The sequence below is a fragment of the Muntiacus reevesi genome, chromosome 14, assembly GCF_963930625.1.
Source record: "Muntiacus reevesi chromosome 14, mMunRee1.1, whole genome shotgun sequence".
NCBI lineage: Eukaryota > Metazoa > Chordata > Mammalia > Artiodactyla > Cervidae > Muntiacus > Muntiacus reevesi.
In genome coordinates this window covers 50,035,203-50,061,949 of record NC_089262.1, presented here as the reverse complement: position 1 = coordinate 50,061,949, position 26,747 = coordinate 50,035,203, and the positions used below count along the sequence as shown (strand labels likewise).

At 36.5% G+C, this 26,747-nt stretch overlaps 1 protein-coding gene across 2 annotated transcripts in view; it reads left to right on the top strand.

Moving 5' to 3' along the window:
• Positions 1 to 26,747, top strand: part of DEPDC1B (DEP domain containing 1B) — a 96,805-nt gene that overhangs the window by 51,207 nt on the left and 18,851 nt on the right. For both annotated transcript variants that reach the window (XM_065905655.1, XM_065905654.1), the window contains exons 6-7: positions 2,629 to 2,676; positions 8,322 to 8,462. In XM_065905655.1, coding sequence (XP_065761727.1) covers positions 2,629 to 2,676; positions 8,322 to 8,462 — 189 coding nt within the window. The remainder of the gene's footprint in view (positions 1 to 2,628; positions 2,677 to 8,321; positions 8,463 to 26,747) is intronic.

Below are 26,747 nucleotides of genomic sequence, written 5' to 3'. Positions count from 1 at the left end.
CTTCCATGTCCTGGCTATTATAAACAGTGCTGCGATGAACATTGGGGTGCACGTGTCTCTTTCAGATCTGGATTCCTCAGTGTGTATGCCTAGAAGTGGTATTGCTGGGTCATATGGCAGTTCTATTTCCAGTTTTTTAAGAAATCTCCACACTGTTTTCCATAGTGGCTGTACTAGTTTGCATTCCCACCAACAGTGTAAGAGGGTTCCCTTTTCTCCACACCCTCTCCAGCATTTATTGCTTGTAGACTTTTGGATAGCAGCCATCCTGACTGGCGTGTAATGGTACCTCATTGTGGTTTTGATTTGCATTTCTCTGATGATGAGTGATGTTGAGCATCTTTTCATGTGTTTGTTAGCCATCTGTATGTCTTCTTTGGAGAAATGTCTGTTTAGTTCTTTGGCCCATTTTTTGATTGCGTCGTTTATTTTTCTGGAATTGAGCTTCAGGAGTTGCTTGTATATTTTTGAGATTAATCCTTTGTCTGTTTCCTCATTTGTTATTATTTTCTCCCAATCTGAGGGCTGTCTTTTCACCTTACTTATAGTTTCCTTTGTTGTGCAAAAGCTTTTAATTTTCATTAGGTCCCATTTGTTTATTTTTGCTTTTATTTCCAATATTCTGGGAGGTGGGTCATAGAAGATCTTGCTGTGATTTATGTCGGAGAGTGTTTTGCCTATGTTCTCCTCTAGGAGTTTTATAGTTTCTGGTCTTACATTTAGATCTTTAATCCATTTTGAGTTTATTTTTGTGTATGGTGTTAGAAAGTATTCTAGTTTCATTCTTTTACAAGTGGTTGACCAGTTTTCCCAGCACCACTTGTTAAAGAGATTGTCTTTTTTCCATTGTATATCCTTGCCTCCTTTGTCAAAGATGAGGTGTCCATAGGTTCGTGGATTTATCTCTGGGCTTTCTATTCTGTTCCATTGATCTATATTTCTGTCTTTGTGCCAGTACCATACTGTCTTGATGACTGTGGCTTTGTAGTAGAGTCTGAAGTCAGGCAGGTTGATTCCTCCAGTTCCTTTCTTCTTTCTCAAGATTACTTTGGCTATTCGAGGTTTTTTGTATTTCCATACAAATTGTGAAATTATTTGTTCTAGTTCTGTGAAAAATACCGTTGGTAGCTTGATAGGGATTGCATTGAATCTATAGATTGCTTTGGGTAGAATAGCCATTTTGACAATATTGATTCTTCCAATCCATGAACACGGTATGTTTCTCCATCTGTTTGTGTCCTCTTTGATTTCTTTCATCAGTGTTTTATAGTTTTCTATGTATAGGTCTTTTGTTTCTTTAGGTAGATATACTCCTAAGTATTTTATTCTTTTTGTTGCAATGGTGAATGGTATTGTTTCCTTAATTTCTCTTTCTGTTTTTTCATTGTTAGTGTATAGGAATGCAAGGGATTTCTGTGTGTTAATTTTATATCCTGCAACTTTACTATATTCATTGATTAGCTCTAGTAATTTTCTGGAAGAGTCTTTAGGGTTTTCTATGTAGAGGATCATGTCATCTGCAAAGAGCGAGAGTTTCACTTCTTCTTTTCCTATCTGGATTCCTTTTATGTCTTTTTCTGCTCTGATTGCTGTGTAGGCCTTATTTCTTGACAGGAGCAGAAGGTGTCAATGTGTCTTTGAAACCTGAAACAATTTTCCTTTAAAGCCTATGTATCAGGAATGGGGAATGTTAGGAAACAGAAATAAATAGCTTTGTGACTTCTTGAATTGTCAGGTTAATAACAATGTATAAAACTAAGTTACATAGAATGAGAGGGCTTTTGCCTTTGAAATACATTTAAAATCCTTCCGCATTCTTCTGAGTACAGCAGACATGAATACTTCCAGCTACAGCTGGATGATCAGTTTTGTTTTATTAAGTACGTGCTTGAGAAAGAAGAGAGCATTTCTCAAGCCTCAGGTTCATTAGCCCTAACACAAGTCAACCAGTGTCTTTGCAGTTTCACAGACAGTGGAGAAGGTGTCAAGGACAAGCGTGAGTGCTGGTCCATCAGATGTCTGTGGCAGGGCCAGGGGAAGAGACCCGGTTCCGAAAAGCTTAGCTGGGGTTTTTGTAGCATTGCTAACCATTATTATTTTAAGGCTGTCTTAATACTGATAGCCTGTACTGATATGTCAGTGGCACTTTCTTGCCTTAAACATTTTGAAAATTGAAGCTTGTAAAGTGATTGAACATTGGACATAACAGAATTCACCTTTTTTTTTTTTTAAAAGATATTTGGTGAACTGGTTCCATAAATGCATTTGATGACTCATACATTTGCTTTTTCTGTGTTTTTCTTCTTTTTGTATAATTCTTAGGATAATTGATTTATTTCTTTGGAACAAACTATCAAATTTCTTCTTTTTCCTAAAGGTTTACAAGTACATCTTGTCTTGAGAAAAATTTACAGTTATGGTTTATATAAGAATGACTTGTAACATTGCTGCTAAGGAAAAATTTTTATCTTTTCAGTGTTCTGATACATAAGTAAGTGATTTGTGATTAGTCCGATATGTTTCATATTACTTGGGACAAGTATCATTCTTATGTTACCAACTATGTATATAATACTTTGAGTTATATGTAATTGAATAAAATATCGTTTTATTTTCCTTTTTCTGCAGAAGAACTTCCTCATTGGGTACTGTCAGCTATGAAGTGTTTGGCAAATTGTGAGTACTAATTATCTGCCATTTTTATGAAATTGACAGAAATTAGTGCCCTGAATTACCAAATATTTTTGCTCAATGGCCTGAAGATTGATTTGACACCTGTGAGACTGGCAGTTAACTGGGGATTCCTGTGCTTTCAGTGATAAATTTGTGACTTAGTGAAAGGGCTGAGTTATAGAGCATTTTATTTTATTTTTTCATTTATTTTTATTAGTTGGAGGCTAATTACTTTATAATATTGTAGTGGTTTTTGCCATACATTGACATGAATCAGCCATGGATTTACATGTGTTCCCCATCCTGATCCCCCCTCCCGCCTCCCTCTCCATCCCATCCCTCTAGGTCTTCCCAGTGCACCAGCCCTGAGCACGTGTCTCATGCATCCAACCTGGGCTGGTGATCTGTTTCACGCTTGATAGTATACTTGTTTCAATGCTATTCTCTCAGAACATCCCACCCTCACCTTCTCCCATAGAGTCCAAAAGTCTGTTCTGTACATCTGTGTCTCTTTTTCTGTTTTGCGTATAGGGTTATCGTTACCATCTTTTTAAGTTCCATATATATGCGTTAGTATACTGTAATGGTGTTTATCTTTCTGGCTTACTTCACTCTGTATAATGGGCTCCAGTTTCATCCATCTCATTAGAACTGATTCAAATGAATTCTTTTTAACGGCTGAGTAATATTCCATGGTGTATATGTACCACAGCTTCCTTATCCATTCATCTGCTGATGGCATCTAGGTTGCTTCCATGTCCTGGCTATTATAAACAGTGCTGTGATGAACACTGAGGTACACGTGTCTCTTTCAGATCTGGTTTCCTCAGTGTGTATGCCCAGAAGTGGGATTGTTGGGTCATATGGCAGTTCTATTTCCAGTTTTTTAAGAAATCTCCACACTGTTCTCCATAGCGGCTGTACTAGTTTGCATCCCCACCAATAGTGTAAGAGAGTTCCCTTTTCTCCAAACCCTCTCCAGCAATTATTGCTTGTAGACTTTTGGATAGCAGCCATCCTGACTGGCGTGTAATGGTACCTCATTGTGGTTTTGATTTGCATTTCTCTGATAATGAGTGATGTTGAGCATCTTTTCATGTGTTTGTTAGCCATCTGTGTGTCTTCTTTGGAGAAATGTCTGTTTAGTTCTTTGGCCCATTTTTTGATTGGATCATTTATTTTTCTGGAATTGAGCTGCAGGAGTTGCTTGTATAGCTTTGAGATTAATCCTTTGTCTGTTGTTTCGTTTGCTATTATTTTCTCCCATTCTGAAGGCTGTCTTTTCACCTTGCTTATAGTTTCCTTTGTTGTGCAAAAGCTTTTAAGTTTAATTAGGTCCCATTTGTTTAGTTTTGCTTTTATTTCCAATATTCTGGGAGGTGGGTCATAGAGGATCCTGCTGTGATTTATGTCGGAGAGTGTTTTGCCTATGTTCTCCTCTAGGAGTTTTATAGTTTCTGGTCTTACATTTAGATCTTTAATCCATTTTGAGTTTATTTTTGTGTATGGTGTTAGAAAGTGTTCTAGTTTCATTGTTTTACAAGTGGTTGACCAGTTTTCCCAGCACCACTTGTTAAAGAGGTTGTCTTTTATCCATTGTGTATCCTTGCCTCCTTTGTCAAAGATAAGGTGTCCGTCGGTACGTGGATGTATCTCTGGGCTTTCTATTTGTGACTTAGTGAAAGGGCTGAGTTATAGAGCATTTTATTTTTTTTAATTATTTTTTTTATAGAGCATTTTAAAAGGGATTTTTTTTTTGTACTTCTATTTTCTTGTGGGTAAAGTCGCACTGCAAATAGCATCCACACTGCTTCTTTTGAATGCTTCATCACAGAAAAGAATAATTAGTAATATTGAAAACAATATTGTAATAGATAAATGCCTGTCAGCAGTTTATTCCTAAAGCATGTATTCCTAAGTATGCCCTATATTTACATCATTAGTTTACTCATCAGATTCTGTTTCCTATTGGCTTTTTATAGGGCAATAGTTTAAGTTGGAGAGAAATATTTTAGAAGACAAATCTAATTGTATGCAGCATAGTTTGGAAGGAGAAGAACCTGTATATAGAGAAACAAGAAAGACTGTTTCAGTAATTTGGCTATCAGATGAGGGGCGTGGACAAGGTGATCCCCCTGAAGGTTTCCATAGGCATATGAAGTCTTCTTCATAGGATATCATGGGCACTGTGAAGAAATGAGTTATTAGAGTATTTCACTAGCACAACTGTTTCTCTGGAATTTTTAGAAGTCTTAACTCAAAGAAGGGATTCTAATGGTTAATGACTTAAGCCAAACAAGTGATTGTAATAAGAATTCTAGTTATCTTAGCTGAGTGGTAATGGTGATATTTGGTCTATAAACTCTTTAGAGTCTTAAAGATCACCTCAGAGAGGTAGTTTCTTTCCTCCCTTTTGAGCAAGACTAGCATGTATAGAGATTGCTGTATAAATTATTAAATTAGTAAGCCCTGAATTATTCATTTCACTGATTAGTTTTGTTTGATTATAGAATGAAACTAAAGTAACTGTTCAACTCACTGTGGGTGATCTTAGTGATGATATAAAAATGATGATATATTATCATCCTGAATGATATATACTAACATGAATAACAATGTTAGTTTGTGTGAAGACCAAAGTTCTCTGAGTTTATTAAGATTTTCATTGGGTTTTGGTTCTTGTTTTAGAACATCTGAGATGTTGAGTCCTGTGGTTTTAGTTTGGAGGAATGCTTTTTATTCTCACTCAATCATTTTAAAGAAATTAATCTAAATTATATGTTTGGCCAGAGTTGGCAAAGACAAAATAGAAGCTATGAATGGGTTAAATGACCCATGTATGACTTTTTGGTAAACTAAGGATCTTGTGGTCAACTGGGTGTGAAAAGAGGAAGCCAGTATAACAAATCTAAGCTATAATATGTTGTAAAGTATATATTAAGGTGTAGTTATGATGTTGAATTCTCAGCGGTGATCACAATGTAATGAAGAGTGTAATTTCCCCTTGAGAGATTTATATATAATATAATCCATGAAACTTCTGCAGAAAGGTCAGACTAACTGAGATTACCAGTGGAGAGAAAAGATAGGAGGGTTGACTTAGTCATGTTCTCCACATGTTTGAGATAGTGTTAGGTTAGGTGGAAATTCTTGGGAATGGGGACCCATCCTATGTGTGTCAAGTGCAGCACTTGAGAAATGGTTGTCACATCCATAAAGATGCTTGCTTGTGTGTCAAAGAAAAAAAGGTAGCCAAAGAGCGAGGTCAGCCTTTTGAATAATTTTATAAAATTATTGATTTTTCCAAATTCTCATCCCCCATCTCCTGAATTTACTATGAGTCTGTCAAAGTCATAGTCTGTTGCTTATCCTTATCCTTACTGAATCTTGGTTTCCATTATTGTTGCCCAATAGGGAACAGAAAGGATATGAGACTTTCGGAGGCCTCATGCCTCTTACTCTGTAGGTTTACTGCTTATCTCTTCCTTGGGGGCGATCTGTTGCAGACCTGGGTGCTATCATGGTTGACCATAGGTGAGGGACTGATGTTAAATAAAAAATGCAAAACCAGGTTAGCTGTTTTTCTTCCTTGTGCACGTGGATTGCAAGAATTCAATAAAAGTTGATGTAAACAGTTCTTTTTCCAAAGTCTTTCAGGAATAACATTTATAAAAACTGGATTTAAAAATATGTTCTGAAATTCAACATGATAGAAAAACAACAGATCTTTGAACTTAGCCTTCTTTCATGGGCTTGCCATGCACTGGCATTTGAAAGAAAACTTTTTCTTGGCTTGCTTTTGCATGTTTTTGTCAAGAATGATAAAGTGTTCTGTAAGAGATACAACTACTTAGAATGAACTGCATACTTATCCTTAGAGGGAATAAATAGTTCAAGGTGACGTGTATTGCTTGCTAAGACATGTCATGCTATTTCAACTGACTAAGCTTGGGATATTTTAGAGGAAGAAGCAAGTAAAAATGGCTATATTTGCCACTAGGTTAATGAGGTACCACACATTTAATAATTTTCATTATCTTAGTCGAAGTTTTTATAAGCAGCATATAGAACATTAAAAGGTAAGAGACTTTTTAAGGAGACTGACAAAAAGCTGTTTTCACGGTGTCTTAATGGCTTGGAGGTGTGAAGGCCCAGAATCCTTAGCTATTCTTTTTTGTTTGATCCTTTCTCATTAGTTACAGTGATTCTGTAGGAAGGATTTGCTTTCAATTTTTACTGGCTTCTTCTGCTGTCCTGAGGGTAGAAATCTGCTCGGGTACAGTTGTTTAGTCTTATGTTCTGCTGGCTCAGAACTGACGAATGTAGTCAACATCACTTTCTTCCATGCTGTGATGGAAATAGACAGTGTTGGCCCACCACAATGGCAATGGACCACTTGCTGTTTCCCTCAGGCATTTGCAGATCCAGTTGCTCTCTCTACTTGGAGATGTAAATCCTTCCATCTGTATATGGGTTGTTGTGGACCTTTGCTGGCAACTCGGTAGAGAGCTTGGGGCTTCTCCAATGGCTCAGATGGTAAAAATCCACCTGCAGAATAGGAGACCTGGGTAGAGAAGATCCCTTGGAGAAGGGAATGGCAACCCACTCCAGTATTCTTGCCTGGAGAATTCCATGGACAGAGGAGCCTGGCAGGCTGTGGTCCATGGGGTCATGAAGAGTCAGACACTACTGAGCAGCTGACACTTTCACTTTCACAGTAGAGAGCTGTTTCTTGTTCCTCTTTGGTCCCTGATATAAGGGGATCTTTGCTTCACTTGTTCCAAGCTTCTTGGAGTTATTTGCAGTATGGTTCTGCTTGATAAATTATCTTTTATATTTAAACTTCTTTTTAGCAGAAAACATCAGTTTGATTCTGCTTTGGTATTATTTTCTATTATAATTTTGTTTATTAAAAATTCATTAAATGCCACTATTCACTCAAAAGCATTGGGTAAATAAAACCTAGACACTTAGATCAAAAAATTGAATAGAAACTTAGAGGCCACTTTATCTAGTCTTCCATGGTCTCTGTTTGAGCAGCTTTAGCATTAAAAAAATTTTTTTTTAATACACATTATCTTTTGATGGTGATCAAATGGAGAATTTTATAATCAGAATGAATTTAAGACACAATGTAAAGTCTCCTTTTCAGAATGTCTTCAGAAAAAAGAGTATACGTTCTTATTAGTCTAAAATTGTTTAGAGGCAGAAATTGTTATTTCACTCAACTCTAATTCTAGAACTTTATAATATAGCAGTGATAAAATAATTAAAAGCTTTAAAAATTGCTTTATAGGTTATCTGTTATATATGTGAGGTAGTTGCCATATTAGACTAGGAAAATATTGCATGTGTCAAAGAAAATGATCACTGTTTGCATTTAATAAAAATACCTTTCAGAAGGTCATAAAAGAGTCGGGTTTTTTTTTTGAAAATGGAAGTAAGCCAGTGTTTTCCTCATTGTTTTATAATAGACTTCAATTTAGACATAAAGCATATTTATGTAAGTAAAATGTATGATATCAATTTTCCCCTTGAAAACTTTTCTGATTTTGCATATCTGTACATACCATGTATATGCACAGAGACTAATAGCAATACTTGCAGGTTATTGCCTTACTAATATTTTTCTTTCTCTTTTTTAACAGGGCCTAATTGTTCAGATTTGAAGCAGCCTATGTATTTAGGATTTGAAAAAGATGTCTTTAAAACTATAGCTGATTACTACGGTCACTTGAAAGAGCCTCTACTTACGTTTCACCTTTTTGATGCCTTTGTCAGTGTATTAGGTAAGTTGGAATATAGTGAACGTATATCTTCATTATTTATATGCAGACATTTCATTTTTCTTTATCTTGAGACTTCTGTTAGCCCAATTTCCATAGTAGTTTTGAAATAAAAACAAATGAGCTGCTTGCCTAGTTGGAGTCTTGCTCTTTGCAGGAAGAAAAGAAAATAGTTAAGCTCTATTAATAAATCTAAACATGGACCAGTAGTTTTTATTTCTTAGGAAAGAATAATATGTTCATGTCATTTTAATAAAAAAATATATATATGTTTATTGATAAAGAATGTAAATTTGACATTTACTGTTCATGATTACTCTGGATATGACTTCATGAATAGTCAACCATGAGAGATAATAATTTAGAAATCTTTTTATAGAAGTAACAGGGTTTTGTAGGATTATTTATTTGTGACATGTAAAATAAATATAGTAACTATTATTCTCTAAAACTTATTGCAATTTCTTACATATATTTATATTTCAGAAAGTTGTATACTGCCCAAGAAACATGGTAAAAGAAGGAAAAACCAGTATTATTGGTGTAGGTCTTTCTGATAGTGTTCCTTTCTCTTTGGAAATCAGTTTTTTCTGTTCCTATCGTGATTGTTGAATACGTATTATTGTTTTCTTGTAAATAAATGTTTGCTTTAATGACCAAATCACTGTGTGGGTATCATACTCTGTTATGTAAATTGTAGAAATAAACATCCTTTTGGTTTTAAGTGTTGTGGAGTTCAGCAGTCTTTACCTTCCCATGCTTCCTTCCCTTTCTCATTCTTGCTTCCCCTTCTCTTCCCTTTCTCCTGTCTAATTTTCTTCTTAGAAAGTATGTATGCTGCCATAGTATCCTAACAATCAGCAATATGTGAGTAATATACCTAATCTCATAGCACAATACTTTAAATTTTAAGATTTCATAGGGTTTCTGATAATAAGCAACATGGAACAATTTTAAATCATGTATCTAAGAGGGAATTTGTTTCAGAGAGATCAATATTTAGAACAGATGAAGGGTTTAGGCCTGTTACTGTGTTTTGAGACCACTGGGTCTTCTTGATATTGTGTTTTCCACCAGGGAGTATTGGAGGCTTGTATAGTTGTGAATATCATGCCTGATGATGAGTACTAGCTGTTGTTTAATATGCATAAGGACTAATTGAGTAGATTCTCTTCATAGCTACTTAGTGCCTTTATGCCACTGATGAAATAATTCCAAAGACAAGATTACAAACCAATTCTTAGATTTTCTTGTCATTTTCCATTTTCATAATGTTTTATGGTAAAATGATCTGATTTTGAAACAAAAGAACTTGGAAAAATTGTATTTAAAAGTATTTATTTTATGTTGGAGTATATTTGATTAACAATGTTGTTAGTTTCAGATGTACAGCAAAGTAATTCAAATATGCATAAACATAACTGTATCTGTTGTTTTTTTACCCATTTAGGCTATTACAGTGTATTGAACAGAGTTCCCTGTGCTATACAGTAGGTCCCTGTTGGTTATCTATTTAAATATAGGAGTATGTCCATGTTAGTTCCAGATTCACAGTCTACCCCTCCTCCTGCCCATCCTCTGGTAACCATAGTTTGTTCTCTAAGTCTGAGTCAGTTTCTGTTTTGTAAATAAGTTCATCTGTATCATTTTTTCAAGATTTCAAATATAAATGATAGCATGTTATCTCCCTTTCTCTTACTTCACTCAGTATGATAATCTCTAGGTCCATTCATGTTACTGCAAATGACGTTTCATTCCTTTTAATGACTGAGTAGGTCCATTTATATATGTACCACAAGTTCTTTTCCCATTCATCTATCGATGGACATTTAGGTTGCGTTCATGTCTTGGCTATTGTAAACAGTGCTACAGTGAACATTGGGGTGCATGTATTCTTTCAAATCATGTTTTTCTCTGGATACATGCCCAGAAGTGGGATAGCTGGATCCCACTCTAGCTCTATTTTTGATATTGCTCTATTTTTAGTTCTTCAGGAACCTCCCTACTTGTCTCCATAGTGGCTATATCAATTTACATTCCCACCAACAGTGTAGGAGGGTTCCCTGTTCTCCAGGCCCTCTCCAGTATTTATTGCTTGTAGATTTTTTTTGATAATGGCCATTCTGACTGGTGTGAGGTGATATCTCATTGTAGTTTTGATTTGCATTTCTTTAATAATTATTGATGTTGATTATCTTTCATATGCCTCTTGGCCATCTGTATCCTTGGAGAAATGTTGAGACTTCTGCCCATTTTTTGATTGGATTGTTTTTTTGATATTTAGCCACATGAACTATTTGTAAATTTTGGAGATTAATCCCTTTAGTCACATCATTTGCAAATATTTTCTCCCATCTGTGGGTTGTCTTTTCATTTTCTTTATGGTTTCCTTAGCTGTGCGTGTGTGCTAAGTTGCTTCAGTCGTGTCTGACTCTTTGCAACTCTGTGGACCATAGCCTGCTGGTCTCCTCTGTCCGTGTGATTCTCCAGTCAAGAATACTGGACTGGGTTGCCATGCCCTCCTCCAGGGGATCTTCCCAACCCAGGGATTGAACCCTCATCTCTTACATCTCCTGCATTGGCAGGCAAGTTCTTTACCACTAGTGCCACCTGGGAAGCCCCCATTCTTTTTTTAAAATTTATTTTTAATTGAAGGATAATTGCTTTACAGAATTTTGTTTTCTGTTAAGCATCAATATGAATCAGCCATAGGTGTACATATATCCCCTCCCTCGCCCCCATTCTTTTGCTGTACAAAAGCTTTTGAGTTTAATCAGGTCCCATTTGTTTGTTTTTATTGCCATTACTCTAAGAGATGGCTTGAAAAAGATATTGTTGCAATTTATGTCAAAAGAGTGTTCTGCCTATATTTTCCTCTAAGAGTTTTATAGTGTCCTTACTTATATTTAGGTCTTTAATTCATTTTGAGTTTATTTTTGTGCATGGTGTCAAAGAATGTTCTAATTTCATTTTTTTCCATATAGCTGTCCAATTTTCTCAGCACCATTTATTGAAGGGACTGTCCTTTCTCCACTGCATGGCTTTTCCTTTTTTGTTGTAGATTAATTGACCATAGGCATGTAGTTTATTTTTGGGCTTTCTTTCCTGTTATGTTGATTTATTTCTGTTTTCGTGCCAGTTCTGTACTGTTTTGATGACAGTAGCTTTGTAGTATAACCAGAAGTCAGGGAACCAGATTCTTCCAGCTCTGTTCTTTTTTCTCAGAATTTTTTTGGCTATTTGTGTTTCCATACAGATTGAAGATTTTTTGTTCTAGTTTTGTGAAAAATGACATTTTATAGAAATATCACTGAATTTGCATATTGCCTTGGGTAGTATAGTCATTTTGACAGTATTGATTCTTCTAATCCACAAACAAGGTATATCTTTCTATTTTTGTCATCTTCAATTTTTTTATCAGCATCTTACCATTTTCAGAGCACAGGTCTTTTGCCTCCTTAGGTAGGTTTATTCCTAGGTGTTTTCTTCTTTTCATTCCTGTGGTAACTGAAATTGTCTCTTTCTCTTTTTGACCTTTCATTGTTAGCATATGGAAATGCAACAGATTTCTGTGTATTAATTTTGCATCCTGCAACTTTACCAAATTCACTGATGAGCACTAGTAGTTTTCTAGTAGCATCTTTAGGATTTTCTATGTATAGTATCATGTCATCTGCAAAGACTGACAGTTTTATTTCTTTCCTAATTTGGATTTCTTTTATTTCTTCTCTGATTACTGTTGCTAGGACTTCTAAAACTGTGTTGAAAAATGGGACAAGGGTGGACATCCTTGTCTCATACCTGATCTTAGAGGAAATGCTTTCAGCCTTTCACTCTTGAGTATGATGTTTGCTGTAGGTTTGTCATATATGGCTTTTATTATGTTGAGGTATGTTCCCTCTATGGGAACAGTCTATAGGGGTCGCAAAGAGTCGAACTCGACTGGGTGACTGAACAACAGCAATGTTCCCTCTGTGCCCACTTTCTGGAGACTTTTTTGTTTTTATCATAAATGGATGTTGAATTTTGTCAAAGCTTTTTTGCATCTACTGAGGTGATATGGTTTTTATTCTTCAGTTTGTTGATATGGTGTACAACACTGATTTGCAAATATGGGGAAATCCTTGTATCACTGGGATAAATCCCACTTGATTATGGTATATGATCCTTTTAGTGCATTGTTGCATTTGGTTTGCTAGTATTTTGTTGAGGATTTTTGCATCTGTATTCAGCAGTAATTTTCTGCTGTAATTTTCTTTTTTTGGTGATATCTTTGTCTGGTTTTGGTATCGGCCTATCATTTTCTTTTTTTGTGATATCTTTGTCTGGTTTTGGTATCAGGGTGCTGGTGGCCTCATGGAATGATTTTGGGAGTGTTCCTTCCTCAGCACTGTTTTGGAATAGCTTCAGAAGGATAGGTCTTAACTCTTCTTTAAATGTCTGATAGAATTGTTTGTTGGGAGTTTTCAGATCAGTTTCAGTACTTGTGATTGGTCAGTTCATATTTTCTATTTCTAACTGGTTCAATCTTCGGAAATTGTACCTTTATAAGAATTTGTCCATTTCTCTAGATTTTCCATTTTATTGGCATATAGCTGCTTGTAGTAGTCTCTTGATCCTTTGTATTTCTGTGATGTTCTTTGTAACTTCTTTTTCATTTCTGGTTTTATTGATTTGATTGAGCCTTTTCTTTTTTTTGATGAATCTGGCTAAAGATTAATTTTTTTGTTTATCTTTTCAAAGAACCAGCTTTTAGTGTCATTGATCTTTTCTGTTGTTTGTATTTCACTTATTTTTGTTCTAATCTTTATGATTTCTTTCCTTCCACTAACTTTGGGTGTTTATTCTTTCTTTACTTGCTTGAGGTTTCAGGTTAGATTGTTTATTTGAGATTTTTCTTGTTTCCTGAGGTAAGATTGTATTGTTATACACTCATATCTTAGAGGGGCTTCCCAGGTGGTGCTAGTGGTAAAGAACCTGCCTGCCAATGCATGAGATGTAAGAGATGCAGATTTGATCCCTGGATCGAGAAGATCCCCTAAAGGAGGAAAAGGCAACACACTCCAGTATTCTTGCCTGGAAAATCCTATGGACAGAGGAACTTGGCAGGCTGCAGTCCATAGGGTCGCACAGATTACAACTGCTTTTGCTGTGTTCCATGGATTTTGGATTGTTGTGTTTTTGTTTTCGTTCGTCTCTAGGTAATTTTTCAATTTCCTCTTTGATTTCTTCAGTGACTCATTGGTTTTTTAGTAGCATATTGTTTAGCCTCCATTTGTTTGTATTTTTTACAGTTTTTTAATTTGTAGTGGATTTCTGATTTCATAGCATTGTGGTCAGAAAAGATGCTTGATATACTTTCACTTTTCTTAAATTTACTGAGGCTTGCTTTGTGGCCAGCATGTGGTCAACCCTGGAGAATGTTCTATGTGCACATGAGAAGAAAGTGTGTTCTGCTGCTTTTGGATGGAATGCTCTATAAATATCAGTTAAATCATCTTGTCTAGTGTGTCATTTAAGGCCTGTGTTTCCTTATTGATTTTCTATCTGGATTATCTGTCCATTGATCCAAGAATGGTGTTAAAGTCCTTCACTATTATTGTGTTACTGTCATTTCTTCTTTTGTGGCTGTTATTTTTGCTTCATATATTGAGATGCTCCTACTGAAGCTGGGTACATATATATCATCTTCTTGGATTGATCCCTTGATCATTATGTAGTGTGTCTATTAAAGTTGATTTTGTCTGATATGAGTATTGCTACTCCAACTTACTTTCGATTTTCATTTTCGTAGAAAACCTTTTTCCATACCCTCATTTTCAGTCTGTGTATGCTCCTACATCTGAAGTGGGTCTCTTATAAACATCTTATATACAGGTCTTGTTTTTATATCCATTCAGCCAATCGTGTCTTTTAGCTGGAACATTTAACCCATTTATGCTTAAGGTAATTATGGGTATGGGGAAATAGTGGAAACAGTGTCAGACTTTATTTTTTGGGGCTCCAAATTCACTGCAGATGGTGATTGCAGCCATGAAATTAAAAGATGCTTACTCCTTGGAAGGAAAGTTATGACCAATCTAGATAGCATATTAAAAAGCAGAGACATTACTTTGCCAACAAAGGTCCGTCTAGTCAAGGCTATGATTTTTCCAGTGGTCATGTATGGATGTGAGAGTTGGATAGTGAAGAAAGCTGAGTGCCGAAAAATTGATGCTTTTGAACTCTGGTGTTGGAGAAGACTCTTGAGTCCCTTGGACTGCAAGGAGATCCAACCAGTCCATCCTTAAGGAGATCAGTCCTGGGTGTTCATTGGAAGGACTGATGTTGAAGCTGGAACTCCAGTACTTTGGCCACCTGATACGGAGAGTTGACTCATTGGAAAAGACCCTGATGCTGGGAGGGACTGGAGGCAGGAGGAGAAGGGGACGGCAGAAGATGAGATGGTTGGATGGCATCACCGACTCGAGGGACATGAGTTTGAGTAAACTCTGGGAGTTGGTGATGGACAGGAAAGCCTGGTGTGCTGCGATTCATGGGGTCGCAGAGTCGGACATGACTGACTGAACTGAACTGAACTGAACTGATGGTCTTATTGCCATTTTGTTATTTGTTTTGGCTTTTTTTTGGTAATTGGATTTGTTTTTGTAGGTGTTTTTTCTTCCCTTCCTCTTTTGTCTTCTTGTGATTTGTTGACTAACTTTAGTGTTGTATTTTGGTTTTGTGTCTATTGTGGATTTTCAGTTTGCAGTTACTAGGAGGTTTTGATGTGGTGGTCTATATATAAACAAGATTGTTTTAGGTTGCTGGTCTTTTAATTCCCAATGTGTTTCCAATATTCTGCATTAGGTTCTCTTGGTTGCTGCTTTGATACCGTGTTTGTGTATAGATGATTTCCAGCCTTTACTCTATGTTTGCCTTCACTGGTGAGCTTTTTCATTTGTAATTTTCTTGTTTCTAATTGTGGTCTTTTCTGCCTAGGGAAGTTCCTATAGCAAATATTGCAAAACTGGTTTGGTGGTGCTGAATTCTCTTAGCTTTTGCTTGTCTGTAAAGCTTTTGATTTCTCCGTGGAATCTGAATGAGAGCCTTGCTGGGTAGAGTATTCTTGGTTGTAGGATCTTCCCTTTCATCACTTTACGTATATTGTTCCAGTTTTTTCTGGCCTGCAGAGTTTCTCCTGAGATATCAGCTGATAACCTTGGGAATTCCCTTGTATATTATTTGTTGTTTTTCCACTTTTGTTTTTAATATTTTTATTTGTATTTAGTTTTTGTCAGTTTGACTACTATAATGTCTCAGTGTGATCCTTCTCGGGTTTATCTTGCCTGGCACTCTGTGTTTTATGGACTTGGGTGACTGTTTCCTTTCCCATGTTGGGAAATTTTCAGCTATTATCTCTTCAAGTATTTTCCTAGGTCCTTTCTCTTTCTCTTCTGCTTCTGGGACCCCTATAATATGAATGTTGGTACATTTAATTGTTGTCCCAGAGGTCTCTTAGACTGTCCTCATTTCTTTTCAGTCTTTTTTTTTTTTCTTTTATTCTATTCCGTGGCAGTGATTTCTACTATTCTGTCTTTCAGCTTACTTATCCGTTCCTTTCCCTCAGTTATTCTGCTATTGATTCCTTCTTGTGTATTTTCATTTCAGTTATTGTATTGTTCATCTTTGTTTATTCTCTATTTCTTTGTTAAACATTTCTTGTATCTTTTCAATCAGTGTGTCCTTTCTTTTTCTGAGCTCTTTGATCATCTTTACTGTCAGTACTTTGAGTTCTTTTTATAGGTAGATTGCCTAGCTCCACTTCATTTGGTAGTTCTTGTGGGTTTTTATCTTGTTCCTTCATCCAGGACATATTTTCTGCTGTCTTATTTTGTCTGACTTCCTGTGGTTATGGTTTCTATTCCACAAGCTGCAGAGTTGTAGTTCTTCTTGCGTCTGCTATCTGTTGCCTAGTGGATGAGGCTGTCTAAGAGGCTTGTTCAGGCTTCCTGGTGGGAGGGGGTGGTTTTGCCTACTGGTGGGTTAGTCTTGTCCCCCTTGGGGGCAGAGCCGTGTCAGAGGGTGTGTTCATCTGGAAGTTGTGTGTTCAGGAAGACTAAATAGCCTATCTGCTGATGAGTGTGGCTGTATTTCCACCTTGGTGGTTTGTCCTGAGGTGTGCCAGCATTGAAGCCTGTGTGCAGTTGGGTGGGGTGAAGTCTTGATGAGAAAATGGTGGCCTCCAAGAGGGCTTAGACCAGTGAGTACTCCCTAGAACTACCGCCACCAGTGTCCTTGTCTGTACAGTGAGCTCAGCTGCCCCCTGCCTCCACAGGAGACCTTCAGTTCTAGCAGGCAAGTCTGGCCCAGTCCCTTATGATGTCACTGCTTTTTTCCCCGGGTCTTGATGAGCATGAGACCCTGTGTGCACCCTCAAAGAGTAGAGTTTCTGTCTCCCCAGTCCTGTAAATTCTGATGATCAAACCCCATTGGCCTTCAAAGCCAGATTCTTAGAAATTCTTCTGTTGCCAGATTCCCAGTCTGGGAAGCTTTACATGGACCTCACAGTTTTCACTCCTGTGGGGGAGCTTCTGTGGTATAATAGTTTTTCAGTTTGTGGGTCGCTTGCCCAGGATGTATGGGATTTGATTTTATCATGTCCCTGCTACCACCTTGGTGTGGCTTCTTTGTCTTTCAAGGTAGGGTATCTTTTTGGGTAGGTTCCAGCATTTTTTTGTTGATATTTGTTCAGCAGTTAGTTGTGATTTTGGTGTTTCCATAAGAAGAGATGAGCTCATGTCCTTCCACTCCGTCATTTTGTCTCCTCTCCCCATATGGAAAATTTGAACTTGTTGTAAGTGATATTGTACCACTGTACTCTGTAACCTAACAACACAGCTAACATCCCTTCAAATTTATTTTTTATTTTGAGTTCCGTCTCTTCTGGAGATAACTATGATGCTTGAGGACATCAAATCTGTGGCTGAGCAGAGACACATGGGTCACCATTGCATATGCTCTGTGTACAGTCTAAATGACAGGAGACTTGCACTGCAGCCTGGACTTGCTATATAACTTCTTTGGTTTTTGGCACCCCTGAAATTGGCAGAGTCAGTTGGAAGCTTGGTGGAAGTTGACTGAAAAAATTCTCATTTGAGCAACTGGCTTCTAGAAAATCAAATGGAAGGTGTTAAAAAATGTATGAAATCCAATTTGAATCAGTTATATTTGTGATGTCACTTGTCTATCCTGAGCCCAGTTGCTCATTTTGATCTCATCTAGGAATTGAAGCTGGTTGTTTATGAATTGATGGCAGTCAGCCACCATCTAAAATATTATATATAGAGTTTGAGGTGGAGAAGGATGTTTAGAATGGAGAATTTATTGTACTTAGGTGTCAGCAATAATAGACTAATGTGTATAAATGGTAATATGTTAACTGTTCCTGATTAGTCATTCTCAAGTGAGTATGTTTCAGACACCCTGCATTGAAAACTGTATTTTTTAGATCTTTACATAGTGAAGATGTACAATGTAGTTATGGAAGACCATAATTTGTTTATATGGATAACAGATTATTTAATATAGCAATCCTGTTAGAATCTGGGAAAGACTATCATATCTAAGTACATGCAAACTAGTTGTGTAGGTTGAATCCCAGAAGGACTGACTCATTCCTTAAACCTTTTTTCTTACTTTGATTGAAATAGGATACTCTTAGACAAAATACCTTGTGTAGAAGCTAATTCTGTAGCAGTTTCAATGGAAATGAATTTCTTTTGGGGGTCATTCCTTTGCTTCTTGCATGAAATAATGCTAGCTTGATGCCAGAAATGTGACCCCGAGAACAGTCATTGATAGGCGGAACAGGATATTGAAGAGTTCTTAAAGAAAAAAATGAAAAAAAAGGAAAAAGACATTTTTTTGAGGTTTAAAACTTCCTGTTATAATTAAGAAAGTGCTTTATTTTGGCTCAGCAGTCTGACCTATCAGCATACCTGAATAGTAATCTTTTCCGAAATGGCAGTTTCTTGTATCAACATCAGAGTTTGGCTGACTCTTGAATAGGGTGAATGAGACAGCGTAGCAGCCTTTACTCACACTTCACATGCACCCTGAAATCCATTGAGTTGTGTAGCTTGCAATAAGTTGGCATACTGAGGAAGAAACAGTACATAAAGGAAGCACAGAGGAGCATGGGAGCAAGAAAGAGTGTTTTGGAAAATTGACTGGCTTGTGGTGTCTAGTATTAAAATCTGAGATCTCAGACTATGGGCCAAATGTATCTCATAAATAGATCTGGTTTAACCTGTGTGTTTTAAAAAGAAAATTTAATATAATTAAGTGTAAAACTTTAGGAAATGGGAAATTTACATGAGAATTTATAATTTGGTTTCTTTAAAAAATTGGAAAATCCGGCAGTTTTGGATCTTGAATTTTCAGTGGTATAAGCTGCTCTAGCTGTGTAATGAGTGCCTCCACTAGAGGGAGCCAGTGTTTCAGGGACATGAATTCCAATTTACCGAGACTCCAGGGCTCCCTGTTCTCAGATGGTGAAGTCAAGTTCACTTGACCCCCTTTGCTGCTTATTTATTCCATTTGTCTGCTCCTTAGGCAGGTGGGCTTGCGGCTCCTAATTTATGTGCTAATAGTCTGGAAGGCTGAACAGCCCTTTGCTGTTCCCTTTCTCCTAGAGGTGAAATTTAGAAAGTGCCATTGAAATTCACTAGACTGGTTATCTAATTCCTGGTGGCTCAGTTGGTAAGGAGTCAGCCTGCAATGTACGAGACCCAGGTTTGATCTCTGGGTTGGGAAGAACCAGGAGAAGGAAATAGCAACCCACTTCAGTATTCTTGCCTGGAGAATTCCATGGATGGAGGAACCTGATGGACTATATATAGTCCATGGGGTTACAAAGAGTCTGACACTACAGAGTAACTAGCTTTCACTTTCAGACTAGAAGTGATCATCTAGCCCAAAGGCTGAGATATCTGCCAGTGTTTTTTAATCTAGAAATACCCGTGAAGTTAGGTTTTCTGCTCTTTGATTCTTGTGTAAAGTGACTTTTAGAGATCCTCTGGAGCTGTATGCCATCTCTCTTTGTCCTCATGCTTCAGATTGTCTCAGGGTCCTTATCCCATGGTAATCCTTAGGGAAAAACAGTTCTTTTTTTTCAGAGTACCTATTTGGTGCACTTGACCAGAGAGAAGGGCTCTTGCCCACGTTAGTCCAAAGATCCTGCTGTTGCTCTCTGCTCGCAGGTCCCAGGGCTTATGGCCTGAGCTTTTGAAGTTGCCGATGGGCCAAGGTAAGAATACTGAATCACCTCCAAATGTAATGACTACTGTTATGTCAGGACTGTTGGAATAAAGTGAGTTAGGTAGTTCTTAAAGATAGAAAGTTAGGCAATGCCTAGGCATTCGCTGGCTTTAACTAAGCACATACATTATTTGTAAGTATACCAGTAATCATCAGAATAATTGACAAAACTTGGGGAAAAATTAGGACCTTTTTTAGTCTATTCAGCAGGATTAATTTCAGCTGGATTAGAGAATTAAATTTTAAAAATTCAAATCTAAAATAGTTGATATTTATCTGATGTTGGGTTGGGTGAAAGACTTTCTAATCATAAAAGCTAAAGAACTCATAACAGTGTTATAGCAGTTTGGGACACTTGTCGGAAAGGGCGTCATCTTGTTTGTGCGTGACTCTATCTGCCTTTAAGCCGGTTCACAAAGGCAATTTGCTTGCTTTTACTTAAAAGTCTCCAGAGAAATAGTCTCATTTACTATGTCTCATTTTAGGCAGAGAATTCTTTTCTTTTCTTTTTTTTTTAACTTTTTATTTTATATTGGAGTATAGCTGATTAACAATGTTGTGATAGTCTCAGGCATACAGCAAAGGGAGTCAGTCATACACATATATGTATCCCCTCTCCCCAAACTCCCCTTCCCATCCAAACTGCCACATAACATTTGTAGGCAGGGAGTTCTTACCAATTGGTGTGTAGTTTGAATTCTTGCAGCTTAGAATAAACCATTTCCTTTTTATACCTCTTCTCAGTGGAGGTGAAACTGTGACTTAACTTTTATATTCCTTTGGTTGTTTGAAAACTACAGTGAACCCTTCTCAAGTCTCTTGTATTCTCTGACTGAACAGACATGGTCCACTGACTTTTAGTAAACTCCAGCCCTTCTCAAAAGTATTTAAATTTCACTTCTGTTTTGATGCCCCCATAAGGAATAGCTTACTGTATATGTTAATGGAATGATCAGGTCTACTTTGCAAAAATGAAAATTTATGTTCCTAATGATTTGAAAATAGACATCTAATATCACCTTTGGAGAGTGGGAAAGAGGGTGACAAAGATAGGTGTCACATAAAGCACTGGAAAATTCTGAACCTGTCAATTGGTCATTACAGCCAAAAGTGTCGCCTGTCTTCTAAAACATAGAACATTATAAATTTCCATTGATTTTGATTTTATTACTTTCATAAGGAGCAGCTGGGTTTCTTTGAGATTTAATTATTTATTCACTTATCCTTCCTTAGTTCAGCTAAATAACAGAATGTTTCTCTGATTGAAAAAAGTCTCAGATGAATTGCTTAAGTAGTCTGGTGACTAGTTTATTTTTTCATTATTTTATTCTTATTTCACCAATGGAAACATCATGAAGCTTAGGTAACTTATTGGTTTGTTGACCTAGTTGTACCCACTCGGGTAAATTGCTTTTCCTTTCTGAGCCTGTTTTCTCATTGTGATAAACAGCAATAATGCCTATTATACTTATGGGTATGAAAATATGGAACTTAAAGTGATGGGTAACACATTTTCTATTAGGTATTTTTTGTTTCATCTTGAAAACTACAAAATATTGGATCAGTGCACAAGTTGAGATAGGATAAGCACATGTTGCTATCTAGCCATGTCTTCTCTCAAATGATAGGAAGATTTTTTTATGTAAAACTATTTGTGATAGAGCTTTATAGTCTATAATTGGGATAAGCACTATCATATCATTCTGAAATGGAAGTAACAAGTTACCTCTGAGGCTCTAGAAGGCCCTTGTTATTTTCTCAAGAGAAGGAGGATTCAGTGATTCTGTGATGATGAGATTTTAGAAATGATGAAAGATGAAAAAATTTACTCTTTTAGTTTTTATTTAGCAAAATGAAGTGAGTCCAAAGAATAAAAGAGCTAAAACATTGAACCTCTTTGAACCTTAAACAAAAATCAAGAAGCTTTTTAAAATCAGTGAGTACTTCAAGTTCTTGTTGAAGATGTCTCAAGTTCAACTGTAGACTGTCATGGATATTTGAAAGCTAAGTTCTCTTGCAGTCATTTTTTCCCTGAATCTTGTAGTGTGCTTTTGTCAAGGGAGAAAAAAAAAAAAAAAAAAGACTAGGTAATGGTTAGCAATGAGAAAGAAGTTAGGAAATAGAAACAGCTCAAATTAAACAGTTTTTGGAAATTTAAGAATTCCTACATGTATTGAACTAAGGAAAGCAATACAGAGCACTCCAGGATTCAAAGGCAGAACTAAAAATGTTGACATTTGAACAGATTGAAAAATAATATCCTTGGGACAGGATGCCCAGAAGGACTTAAGTATTATAGAAATATCAAATCTTCTCTTTGATCACATCTATAGCACTTCATGGATCACCTACCCATGAGGATTTTCAGTTCTTATCTTCAACTCAGATCTACCTCCTAAGTTCAACACTAGAATATCTATTTGGACTACTGACTGTGTATTCCTGGATATTTGTTATATGAAGTCCTCAATTCAAATTTAGTAGTTCATAGGCCATTGTTGCAGAAACTATCATGTTGGATGTGAATTCTATGTAGCAGAACGGCATTAAAAAAAAACAAACCCATAGAATAGTGTATAAAATGTCAGAGTGCACTGTATATAATAAGAGTAAGCATGTTTATAAACTTTTTTGTTTTAAATACCTATGTATTTGTATATATATTATTGTGATATAAGATATATTTCTTAATTTTAGTTGTAGTAAAACATTTTTGAAAAAAAATACTCTAAATTTCATGTCTACCTACCTACATAGTAAGATGATTGTGGGGACTTATGTGAGGTTCCCACAATCTTATGTGATTGTCCCCACAGTGTGAAGGCTTCTCAGAAAATATTGTTCAGATATTACTGGTATTAATAGATAACTGTGAAAAATGCTTGCCTTTTACACATGGTTTATCCTTTACACATGATTTTTAAAAATCCCATGATTTGTCCCTTACATTTAGATAAAAATATCTTTTACCTATGGCTCATATTTTATAGGGCTGTATTCAGTTTTTCATCCATAATCTTCAGGGATAAATTACATTCAATTTTTACTTTGTGGGAGGGGAACTGGCCGTCGTTTTTATTTTGAAACCAGCTTTCATTTTGAATTCTCAAGAAAATGGTTTTCTGGACCCTTGTAAAGGAGCTAGTTTCAAATTTAGCTTCATTGAGAAATTCTCTGTTCTTTTCATTCTCTAATCCTTGCCTCAAGTTGAAGAATGCCATTTTATTTATCTATCTGTTTATTGAATATTTGTGCATATTCTTTAAACCAACATTTCTGTTTCTATGAATTTATCCTTAGGAAGTAATTGGATGAATGCCTAGGCTTTTTGGACTCAAATTCTTCTCTATTATTGACTAGCTGTGTGATTTGGGCAAATGATATAATCTTTTAAGCCTCATTTTCCTTTATATGTAAATAAAAATTATAATAGTATCTACCTCATAGAGATTGTTACAAAGATTAAATGAGATACTGTTAAGAGTTTAGAACACTATTAGATTCATAATAAAATGCTTAATAAATGTTAGCTATTTTCATAATCTTTATAAATTAGGTTTATCATTGTGAATGTTCTTAGTTTTAATTTAAATTAAAAAAAATTTAGTTGGAATATAACTACAGTGCTGTGCTAGTTTCTGCTGTCCAACAGCGTGACTCATCTGTGTGTATCCATATCTCCCCTCCCTCCTGAGCTACCCCCGCCCCCCGCACCGCCCCCAGGTCACCTGGAGCACCTCGCTGAGCTCCCTTTGCTTGTTAGCACAGCAGCTGCCCACCAGCTGTTCTGTACGTGGTATGTATACATGTCATTGCTCCTCTCTTAATTCATCCTACCTTCTCCTTCCCCCGCTGTGTTCACAAGTCCACTCTCTATTGCTGTTTTCACCTCTTGTGTCCCCAGGTCCATTCTCTATTCCGTTTGCATCTCTATTCCTGCCCTATGTGAATACATATATAGAGTATGGTATTAAGTAGAGAGTGAAATCTTTTAATTGATAATTAAATTGCTGACCATTCACTTTTAATACCAAATTAAAACCAAGTCAGACTTATTGAGAGGAAGTTGTTAATAATATATTTAAGGGATTCACAGGTTTGAATCTTGGCTGTGAGAAAAGTCTGAAGGTCTTAACTACTTTGGGCTTTAGTGTCCTTGTTTGCAAAATGGGGCAATATTTCCTTTGTTACAGGATAATCAAAATGATTAAATGTGAACAGATAAAATTGCTTAATAAATAGTAACTGGGGCCTAGAAGGCATTCAGTAATGTTTAGTCTTCAAAAATAGGGGAGGAGAATTTTCAAAATCTCATTTGATTATTAAACAAACAAAATAGTGGTATAACTGATTTCCCAAGTCTTTTCAGTCACTTAATATACTAAATTTAGCACTTGTAGTGTTCTAGGCATCAGAGTAGAAAATACTTGCCAGGCAAACTGTGGAAAATTCTTCAAGAGATGGGAATACCAGATCACCTTACCTGCCTTCTGAGAAACCTATATGAAGGTCAGGAAACAACAGTTGGAACTGGACATTGAATAACAGACTGGTTCAAAATTGGGAAAGGAGTATGTCAAGGCTGTATATTGTCACCGTGCTTATTTAACTTATATGCAGAGTACATCATGTGAAATGCTGGGCTGGATGAAGCACAAGCTGGAATTAAGACTACAGTGAGAAATATCAGTAACTTCAGATATGCAGATGACACCACCCTTAGGGCAGAAAGCAAAGAAGAACTAAAGAGCCTCTTGATGAAAGTGAAAGAGTGGACAAATAGATGGGGTAACAGTGACAGACTTTATTTTCTTGGGCTCCAAAATCACTGCAGGTGGAGACTATAGCCATGAAATTTTAAAAGACGCTTGCTCCTTGGAAGAAAAGCTATGACCAACCTAGACATCATATTAAAAAGCAGAGACATTACTTTGCCCACAAAGGTCCGTCTAGTCAAAGCTATGGTTTTTCCAGTAGTCATGTATGGATGTGAGAGTTGGATCATAAAGAAAGCTGAGATCTGAAGTATTGATACTTTTGAACTGTGGTGTTGGAGAAGACTCTTGAGAGTCCTTTGGACTGCGGGGAGATAAAACAAGTTAATCCTGAAGGACAGCAACCTGAATATTCATTGGAAGGACTGATGCTGAAACTCCAGCACTTTGGCCACCTGATGCAAAGAACTGATTCATTGGAAAAGACCCTGGTGCTGGGGAGGATTGAGGGCAGGAGGAGAAGGGGACAACAGAGGACATGATAGTTGGATGGCATCACTGACTCAATGGACATGAGTTTGAACAAGCTGTGGGAGTTGGTGAAGGACAGGGAATCCTGGCGTGCTGCAGTCCATGGGGTCGTGAAGAGTTGGACATGACTGAGCGACTGAACTGAACTGATACTTGGCAGAATCAAGCCTTGACGTGTATAAAGTCTTCCTGAATTATTATTTAATTTTAATAAACATACAGATATTCTCTTGTACATTGTGAATAAAAAGAGTATTGTTTAGAATTTTGGACACACTTTTATAGTATTGTTTTTGTAACCTTCACAATACCCCTGTGAGATTGGTATTAGTATTATTGCCATTTCCAGATGAGGAAAATCTCAGTGGACCAAAGAAGAAGTTTAGTAGTTTTTCCAAAGTCATTTGGTTCTATATCATTTACCATGCTCCTTGCATCTCTACTTTCCTAATGTTGAGTACATAAATGACATGACTTTTTTTAAAAATAATTTTTTGAATGCTAATTATGTTTTGAATAATATTTTGATTGATTTCTGCAACTGGTGCAAGCTTCAGCCTCTCCACTTAAAAGCTGTGTGACTTGGCCTTAGTTCAATATGACTGGTGTCCTAATAAGAAGAGGAGATTAATTTTGGACACAGACTGCGGGATGACATGGAGGTCAGAACAAGAAAGCAGCCATCTGCAATCCATAGAGAGAGGCCTCAGGAGAAACCAAACCTCCTGAAACCTTGATCATAGTTCCTAGCCTCCAAAACTGTGAGAGAAAAAATTCTGTTGTTTAAGCCACCCAGTCTGTGATAATTATTATGGCAGCACTAGCAAACTAATATAAAGCAATTATATAGAGAAAAAGCTCCACAGCCCTGCATGGGAATCTCCTTGAATCTGTTGCTGAAGACACACTAAGCTGGGCATCTCCAGGGTGATCGTCTTCAAAACAGGGCAAATCATAACCGCAATGAGACACCACTTAACACCCACTAGGATGGCTGTATAAAAAAGGTGGTTAACAAGTATTAATGAGAATGTAGAGAAATTGCAACCGTCATATATTACAGGTGGGAGTATAAAATGGCAGAGCCATTTTGTAAAACAGTTCTGCAGCTCCTTAAAAAGGTAATCATAGAGTTACCATGTGATTCAGCAGTTTCACCCTTAGGCATATACCCAAGGCAATTGAAAGTATATGTCACTACATCTTGTACATGAATGTTCATGGCAGCATTACTCAGAATAGTAAAAAAAAAAAAAAAAAAAAAAAAAAAATCCATCAAATGATAAATGCAAAAAAAGAAGTATATTTATATAATGGCATATTGTCGAGCCTTCAAAAGGAATGAAATACTGTTACATGCTACAATGTGGGTGAATCTTGAAGACATTATTCTCAATGAAAAAAGCCAGACCCAAAAAAATCACATATTGTATGATTGCATTTATATGAAATATTCAGAACAGGCAAATCTATAGAGCCAGAGATTAGTGACTTCCAGGGACTGAGGGGAGGGGAAAATGAGGAGTGACTGCTAATAGGTATGGAGATTTCTTTTTGCAGTGACAGAAACATTCTAGAATTCAGATGGTGGTAATGGGCATAATTTAGTGGATATACCTGGTAACCCATTTAACTGTATATGTATTTTTGTTAAAAAAAGATAATCTCATAAAAAAAGAACAAAGAAGAAAGAACCAAATTGGACTTCAGGAATTAAAAAGACTGGGGGTAGAGGGAATTA